Consider the following 9,741-nt stretch of genomic DNA (forward strand, 5'->3'; position numbering starts at 1 on the left):
TACGCATCCATTCAGGAGTTTAAAAAATAAATCGATGGTATATCGTTAAAGTTTCCCTCTAATTATGATATTAAGAAAATGTCTCCCTCTAATTCTGACATGAAAAATGATTAGACAGAAAGCATAAGATGGTGACAACCGACATGGCAATAACTGCATATGCTATGCAAAGATACCAAAGCAAGAAGCAAACAAAGATTAAAGGAAGAAAGGAAAATAAAAATTAACAGTTAGATGCTCAAACTCATTCTCAATTCAAAGGCATAAGAATCCCACCTGTCGTGGAAGGTTCTTTACATTTCGACAAAATAGTGTTAGTTAGCACATAACATATAAGCTTGTCTCCGTAGCTGGTCAAATAAGCAAATTTGTTTTCTAATACACGAATTCTATTGTACCCAACATATATATGTTCATCCATTCTAATTCTATTTTTATTTTTTTTTACATTTGTTTTACCAGGCCTCCCATCCCTCTAAAATGTGACCCTAATTCTCATTTTAGTACTAATGTTGCCCCATAAGGAAATGCCAAATATGTTTCCCAGAGATAAAAGAAGCATGTCTCTCAAAGTTCTTTGTATTTTTATATATGTCCATATTCTCTAAGTATAGTAATAGATTATTTACTGAGAAAACTCAAGATTTCTAGTTTTAAAAAAGATGTCAAACCATTAGCCCTCTTTTTTATTCTTCTCTATGATGTCTTTTGTATTCTTCTCTGCAATTTGAATAGATATTTGGAAATGGTAATAGCTATTGTTTTGGGCCAGGACCAGCCGTTCACTCGTATGGGGTTAAGTGCAACTGAAATAAATAAAGAACCTGCACCAAAAATAAATAAATAACGAACATTGAAGAAAGAATAAGTGCACTCTCATCGTCCCCTCACTATCTTCCCATACCCATTAAATTAATTTCTTTCCCAGTTTGACATTAATAATCTATGCAAAATCGAATCTTTTTTCCCTTTTTTATTTATATATTTTTTGAGCTTGTTATATATGCCAAAAACTCCAGCCAGATTACCTATTTCTAAATCATTGTACTGTATGATATGCAGATATGCGCATACCCACACCAATTCGCTCCAACTTGTAATTCTCAAATTACATGTTTTTCCTACTTTTTATCTTTCATCTTTTCTGATCCTTTCTTGACCACAAAAAAACAAAAAAAAGACAGTGATAACAAAAGTTAGATGAAGGCAGGTTCTGGAGGAGCATTTAGTTGTTGATATTCGTACCATATGTCATTACATATTTTTAATGAATAACTTTGTTAGTTATTCCTTTCAAAAAAAACTTTGTTAGGTATTGAATCTTATAAAATTTAATATGCTGCTTTGTGAGTTGTAATATATAATAAATTGGGTCAAATAGAAAGAAATAGAAATAAATGACCTTTCCAATTGTGTACGCAAACCTTAATGCGTATAACCCTTACTTATACAACTTCATAAATTCATCAAATCGTACCAATGATTCTCTACAGATTTTCTCTACATGATTGGCCCAAACACAAGGCAAGTAAAACCTTTACTCAAGAATCAATTTATAGAGAGAAAAAAAAAGCTCTCCAAAATTATTATTTACTGATTTTTTATTTATACAAATTAAAAAGCATAAGTAATGGTAATAGAAAATATTTTTCCGGCTAAAGTAAGTCCAATATCTTATTATGACATTTATATATTTCTTAAGAGTAACTACTTTATTTATTTCAATAGTTGACTTTTATTATTTAATTAATCTTAATTAAAACACTACATATCTTCCATTAGTTGATATCCAGCCAAAATAATATAGTAAACTTTATAACTAAGAGTACTGTTAAGGATGTTTGTTAATTAATGTGCTTAGGATATTGGTTAAAAATTAAAAAAAATGTTTATTATAAAAATCATAAAAAGCATAAAAATGATCACGGATAGCATAATTTTTCATCTTCCAATAAAAATATTTTTACTTTAAATTTAATCAATACCGTAAATACATTAGTTAACATTTGCTTAATGTTAATTACCTACTACACATAAGTTGCTTAAGGAATATTATCAATAATCCCTATTGGTTTAGCGCTAATATGTTTTTAAAAACTGAATTTAATAAAATACTAGTCCAGTTCGATAATGTCTCAATAAATATTAAATAGGCTGACTTTTATTACTAATTCAAATGAAATAATAAATAATTTTATTTTAAGAATGAAAAATAAACTTCAAAGAAAATTATAATAATTTGAATAAATTATTTTAATTAATTTTAAAAAGTTTTATCTTAATATTGTTGTAAGACTAAACATGAATTAAGCCAACCGTCTATGAGGCCAAGATACCAGTAACCCAGTAGTCTTCAAACAATGCAACTCAAAAGTTATACTCAAGTTGCTTTTGGATTTTTGCATCGGAACTTGAAATTTTTTCATCAAACATAATTTGAACGTGTTTCTAAACACACTCTAAGGAGTTATATTACTACGTTAAAGTATCGACTATATTCTTTATACATGAGCTGCTATAGAGTTCAAGAAAATTTTCGGAAATTTATCCCCTAAGGCATTTGAAGTAAAGGGGATTTAAAAAAATTAATAAGTATACTGCAAATGGATCACAAATATTAGAAACATGTTGTAAACAAATCAAGCAAATGTCTGAGTGAAGATTAGTCTAGTACTCAAAGAACACAGAGCTAATAATTACTATGAACCTCACTTAATCCTTTATCTGAGCAATTTGGATGCCCTCGTTCAGAGAAAAAAATAGAAACAAAATTAATACAGTATCTTTCAAATAATTATTAGATCCATCAATCAATGATAGGTTCTTTTGAATCTTTTGTTATTAACACCTTTTTTCTCTTTCTTTTTAATATTTTCTTTACGCCACTAACAAGTTGTTGGATCGCATAGAATCAATCAACCCTCTGTAATCATCTCATGCATGTGAGGGGAGAGGTAAAATTGTATGAAAGCAAAATCTGATGTCCGTGAACTGATTAGATTTATTTTCACAACTATTCATTTTTCAACCTTATGCGATGGCGCCGCATTAAATCAATAGAGACAAATCACAGCTCACCAAATCACATTTAATTTTGTCGTATCCGCTAAAATCTCAAATCCAAACAAAATAGAGTAACTATTAAACTGTAAAATATATATTATAATAATATAAGAGGGGAGTATAGTACTACATTTAAATTAAAAAAAAACGTAAAATATATTTAAGTGAATCTCAAGTTTTAATAAAAGCTACTCATATAATAAAAGAAAACTTCAAAGCTACTAATTACGTTCAAATCGATTAAATTAATAACAAAAATTAGTAACTAGTAACCTCTTAGCATTGAATTTCTAATTTCTAGTTAACGTTAAACTCCGAAATTGCAACAAAAAAGAAAAGAAAAATAATCTCCCCTCGTCTTTTTTTTTTTTCGGGAGAATTTTCAAACTATACAAGGACAAAACGAAAGGAAGCCATATTCTCTCTACCTTTTTGAGACGGCGAATAAATCACGACAAGTAATTTCTCTTCGCCAAAAATAGATTCATTTTCCGTCCAAAGCGACTTCCGTTGCCGTTACTGTTGTAAAAATTGTCTAACTATCTACCATAACAACCTCGACCTCTCCGTCACCGTCGTCGTTACCGACATCTTCGCCGTCCTCGTCGAGCCATCGCTCCACGGGGGCGCACTCCGCTTTGTGCCGGAACTTCCAATCAAGCGCTTGGCACGCGCGTGAGCAATAATTCACCTCGCCGCACACAGAACACCTTCGAAACTCGTGCTTCCTCGTCTCGGGCCTCCCGCACCCCGCGTTAGAACAGAGTCTCAGCCCCGGTCCCGGAGAACCGCCGCGAGCGGCGAACCACTCAGTCATGAACAGGCTCGCCGGATGCACATCCGGCGCCGGCACGTTGCATCCGAAATCGCTGAGAAGCGGACACCCGGACCCCTGCCGGAGCTGCTGCGGCTGAAGATTCCAACTCAGCAAGGTACGCGCGGCGGCGCCGGTGGACAGCACGGCGGAGAGCTCACGCGCGTTGGCCTGCACGAGGAACCGCCGTCCCTCGGCGATGTTCTGCCGTACGCCGTAACCGTCCTGTAGGCAGTGGCCGAGCTCGCGCAGCGCGTCGACGTGTCCGAGAAACGCTGCTCTTGCGCATAGCGCCACGCCGGCGCGTAGGTCCTTGTCGCTCTTCGTGCCCCCGCTTCCGTTGAACTGAATCACGGCCAGCGCGTAGAGAGCCCGCGCGTGAGAGTTAATCGCCGCCTTCGCCATCAACGACGCGCCGCTCCCTCGGTTTTGCAAACAGTAGAACCGAATCTGCACAAATCAACAAATTTTAGATTTGTCAATAACAATAACAAACAACAAAATCTCAACACTTCACAGTCTTTTACAAATTAATTAGTATTATTATTAGTACTAACCATGCCTAAAGTATAGCAAGCTTCAATGTTTCCGGCATCGGCACAGTGTTTGAGGAATTTGTGTGCCGAATCGCACCAATATTTTGCTTTAATAGTGAAAGTTCTCGGCGAGGCTTTGGATAATACAAGCGAATGAAGTGCTAATCTGTTTAATCTTTTAGACCTGTTGTTTTTGCACAAAAACCAAAATAAAAAACCGTTCAAAAAAAAATGTAAGAAGGAGAAGAACAAGGGTTGAGAAACTACGCACGTGATTAAAACATTGACGAAATCGGAAGGTTTAGTGGCGGTGGAACTAAGCTTGCAGAAGATGGAGATTACGAGGTCATCCGGCAAGGACTCGAAAAAATCGTAACGACCGGCGGCGAGTTTTTCCGGCGTTTTCTTCTGCTTTTTCCGGCTATAAATAATGGAGTCTCCGGCAGGAACATGCATATGCATGTGCAGATCCTTGCTTTTTTTCTTCGTAACCCTCACATTGGAGCACATCCTTGAGACTACACCAGGATAACACGCACCTCTCCTTGTTCTCATGTCCCTCTAATTAATCACTCTTTCGTTCTTTCTTTTTTTCTGTCTCTCCGTTGAGAGATAAAAAAAGAAGAAGAAAAATCTAAGTAACAAGTTATATATAAGAGGGTAATGTAATGAATCTCCAAAACCCGGACCACAACAACATCAACGACACCGAAGGCTTTTAAATACCTGTGTGATAATATGTAAAATTTAAAACCAGACACAAGAAATGTTAAGGTGGGGCCGCAAATACTTAATTACTGAAATAACCCCAATGTTGTCGTTTATGCTGGTCAAACGAAGTTGATCCAGATCCGCACCGTCGTCGTGCGTTACTTGATGCTGTGAATGTTAAAATTGAAAATTGGCTCTTATTTTGTAATGCCAAATGCTTCTCCCTTGTCTTCATGCCTTTCATTTTGATTTTGAACAGTTTTTCCTCCTCTCTTACTCTCTTTCTTTTATATATTATATTCTTTTTCCGTCTGTATTTATATCTAATAAAAAAGGAATGGAATATAAGAGGAAGACAGTAAAGATTGTCGAGTTTGTTTTAAAAGCGGTTAAATTAGTTGGTAGTGAAAACACTAATTTCAGTTATTTGAAAATTCAACTTCACCCCAGGTTTGAAACAACATACGCGATTCTCGCGTGCGCGTGAGACACATTTGTGTCGTTTCGAGCGTGTCTCTTTGGAACGTGTTTCAGCAATTTCAGGTACCGAATCCTTGGCACTCGTTTAAGACCAAACTCATTTCGAGGTCAAAACTACGATTCAGCAACTGGTGCAGTTACGCTCATCTCTTTTACTACTAGCTTATCCCTTTATTTTTTGTTTTTATGATCTCATTCCCAACCCAATTTTCTTAAAATCTTTATTTTATTACTGGCGTGTAAGAGATGGGTGATGGTAAAGTAAATTGCAATAACTACTTCTTTTTACGAAATATTGTCATAAAAAGCAGTTTTGTTTCGACCGATATTTTTTAATTTTGGCCCGTATTTAATTTTTTATACTAATATCTACGTCAGTATAAGATAAATAATCTTCCCTAAAAAAAGATAAATAATTAATCTTATCTTACATAAGTTATATGTTTGATTTATAATAAATAACAAATTCTAAATTTAAGTATAAAATTACTTTTGATTATTGTAATTTTTTAAAAAGAAAGGAGTAATAGATTAAAAATGATATTGGATTAAGGAAATTAGATAAAAAAAAAAAGAGAGTGTGTATTTTAAGATAATATAGAGTAAAGGTATTTGTGGGATAGATTTGCATCTGTTTGTAAAAAAATAAAATAATCGATTTAAAAGTCGATAATCTTTTAAATAAAACTAAAGTCAACTCAATTTATTAACATAATACATCAATCTTAATAATATATTAAATTGTAAAATAAAATAATATACAACTATAATTAAGTTATATTTTTAGTTTGATTAAAGTTCTTAGATTCGAGTTCTGGATATATAATTTGTGTTAAATGTTTTAAAAAATAATTTTATCATTCATAATAATTATATTTAACTTAAATACTATTATTTCCAAGGAAAGATATATGTGGTATAAAAACAAATAAACTATATTTCAAGATAAATAAAAAGGCAATTTGTTATTACCCTGAAAACAAGTGATTCTTGTATAAAATAAATAAATTGTGATTATTTTTTTAGAAATTTGAAAGAAAAAAATATCATTTATCATTGTATACCACCATTAAAAAAAACTTATTTAAAGAATACTTTGATTATATGAGAAGTTGTTTAAAAATAGCTTCTTATTTTAGTAAAAAATTATATTCTTTTTGAGTTTTTATTATTTTGAAAAGTTGAAACAAATGCAAAAAAAAAAATTACTTAATTAAAAAATAAATTAAATAGATTTAACAAATAAGCCTGAAATCAATACAAATACAGTAATATGTTACTAACTCAATAAATTGTATAGTTAATATGTAGTTGTTTAAGCAGATTACACTTTTAATATATAAATCAAAATGGATCAAGTTGGGACAATTTAAAATAATATATTTGTCCACGAAATACATTGAGTTTAATGTCCTAAACATGAATCCATGAAAAGTAACTTTAAATCTAGATGTGATGATAGGATTATTAATGAACATACCTTTGACTGAGAAAAATATTTTTAAATTAATTGAGAAGGTAACATGTAAAATTGAACTTCAAATGAGAGAAACACAAATACTAAAAATGTTTGATTAATAAAATAAAAATACTAAATTTCAGTCTTTAAACATCTAATAATATAGAATTATGCTAATTGTTCTGAAAAAATAAGGCAACTAAAAATTAAAGAGTCGTTAATTATGCATTTTTTATGAGAAATCGTGACTAATATTCGTCATGATCCTAAATGTTTACAACATGAGTATTTTTTTATTTCATATCTTTAATTAAGATTTGAATTATAGATTATTTAATTAAGAAATACATATGATTATGATTTATGTCAATTAATATTAGTTATGAAATGTTTGAGATTTGACATAACATTTTCATGACATATGTTATTGTGTAAGACCAACTATATTGCAAATATTGGACACAATATTTGAGAGAAAATAATCAATGCTTAAATTGAATTCTCATTGCATGAAAATGGTATCCTACATGCGCTTCTTAAATAGGAATCGGTTCATACTTATGTGATGGTGGGCCATGTGAGACATTTTTTATTAAAGCAAAGTGGCAAATATAAATTTCTTAACCTGGAACATATATTTTATATATATTTTTATCCATATAAATTAAATATGGCATGAGAAGTTTCTAACATGCACACACTTTATTTAACTAGCTAATACAAATTTAAACGTTTGAATTTTAACATTGTTTTTCACATTAAATATATTAAATATCAGTATTATCATGTATATATATATGAGTAACATTTTTTTACACATCCATTCTTCTCAAAATCGCTCTTTCACTTAAATTTCAATGTCATCCAATTTTTTTACTCACGTATCCCAAATCCTCAACTTCCTCTTATTTTAGTTCAATATATTTCTACATGTGTCTTTACTAGTGTGTTGGAAAACTAACAAAATTGTCTATGACATCCAAAATCATGGTGAAAATTTGAAAAAGTGGAAGCAGTTATTTATTGTTTTGGCTTTTAACGTGAAATTGGAATTGATTATGGAAAAATTAAATCTAATCCAAATACACTATACAACAAATCCATATAATTTTACAAAAAATTAATTGTCTTGATTTTAATAACAATTTTCGTCATCAACTGAATGTGTAACATATCATTCCCATATTATTGGTTAAGACTAAAAAAAAATTAATTTATTTTAAAAAAATAAATTAACAAGATACAATTAATGAGTTTTTTAAAAATAAATTACACCCAAATGCACTAATACAAAAATATTGATTAAATTATAGTTGACAAATTATGATTTGATACAAAAAAACCATTTTATTTTTGTTTAAATAATAATTTGAGCGTATTAAAAAACAACTGAATAGTAATTTTGTTAATATATCCTCTATATAGATGGAACTGAATTTATATGTTCTAAATGAAGTATTTTGGCAAGTGTATTTCCCCTAAAAATAGATGTTTAACCTTATATATATATGGTTAATGATTCTTGGATGGAAACGTGGCTTATGGGGAACCTCCCGTAGGACCATAATAACGTAAACAAACAGTGTCGCTAATGTGTCTTGTTGTCTCAGCAGTTGTAAGTTGTAACGTTGAGTATGGAAATAAAGAAAGGTAGTATTAGGATTTAGGAGATGTGGACAATGTTTGAGTCCATAGTAGAGATGAGCTAGATGGGCGAATAGGACGTGTGGGTATAAGATTATAGCAACTCCTACTCTATCCTATCATCAGCCTACGCCAACCCCATCACATCCAAAGCAGAGGCTGCTACTGTGACTGTCTCGTATTTGCTTTGCATGTCATAAACAAGATATGCATCTTATCCGCATTTTGTCTTTTTATTATTTTTCATCCTCCTCTGCCACCAACAAAGAAAGCTTACCTCTCTTTCCTATTTTCTTACTTTCTTTTTATCTAACGTATACATATCTCAATTCTCCCCATGCTTTCTTCTGTTAACGTCACTGCTGCTGGAAACAACAATTGAACTCAAGAAGGAATAAAGAAGAAAGCTATTTACCAGGGAATCGAGTAAAAGATTGCGAATAAATGGACTGTGTCACTTGGTTTTCTTTTTTCTTTTTTATAAAAAAATGCCTCAATCCTTATAGTTGTGTTTAATTTTAAGTATCTGAATTGATTTTACATCTATTTTTATATGTTTGATTTTAGTTCGTGAAATATTTTAAAATTAATTTTAAATTAATATAAGTTTAACTAATTTTTGTGTTGAGTCAAAAAATATATACTAAATTTTATTTTTAAATTGATTCTATATTAAAAATATTCATACTTAAATCATATCGCTTTAAAATTGATTTTAACTAAAATCAATTTTACAAACTCAAAATTAATTTTAGCAAGGCATATTCACGCAGTTCATAACCAAATATTAATACCTAAATTAAAATGATTTCAAACAGATTAAATATCCCCTCATTTTCAATATAAAAAATAAATAAGAAAATCTGTGAAATTAAATCTTACTCTAATTCATGTTCAAGACCTAGTTTTGATCAATTTCAGCAATTTTTTTACACGTCCAGACATCATCACCTCTGAACAGTTTCTATGTAATCTCAACCACTCATAACAGAAGCACCATACTGCAAGCAAAAAAAAATGCCCACTGCTCTCTT

General features: G+C 31.1%; 1 protein-coding gene across 1 annotated transcript; it reads right to left on the reverse strand.

Moving 5' to 3' along the window:
- Positions 1 to 3,263: 3,263 nt before the first annotated feature.
- On the reverse strand, positions 3,264 to 5,119 carry LOC114421618 (F-box protein At1g67340-like). Its single transcript, XM_028387641.1, has 3 exons — positions 4,685 to 5,119; positions 4,435 to 4,597; positions 3,264 to 4,327 (listed from the first exon to the last, which is right to left on the reverse strand). Exons 1-3 carry the CDS (start codon positions 4,966 to 4,968, stop codon positions 3,599 to 3,601), a joined length of 1,176 nt encoding a protein of 391 aa, XP_028243442.1. The 5' UTR covers positions 4,969 to 5,119; the 3' UTR covers positions 3,264 to 3,598.
- Between the last annotated feature and the right edge of the window lie 4,622 nt (positions 5,120 to 9,741).

The sequence above is a fragment of the Glycine soja genome, chromosome 8, assembly GCF_004193775.1.
Source record: "Glycine soja cultivar W05 chromosome 8, ASM419377v2, whole genome shotgun sequence".
Lineage (NCBI taxonomy): Eukaryota > Viridiplantae > Streptophyta > Magnoliopsida > Fabales > Fabaceae > Glycine > Glycine soja.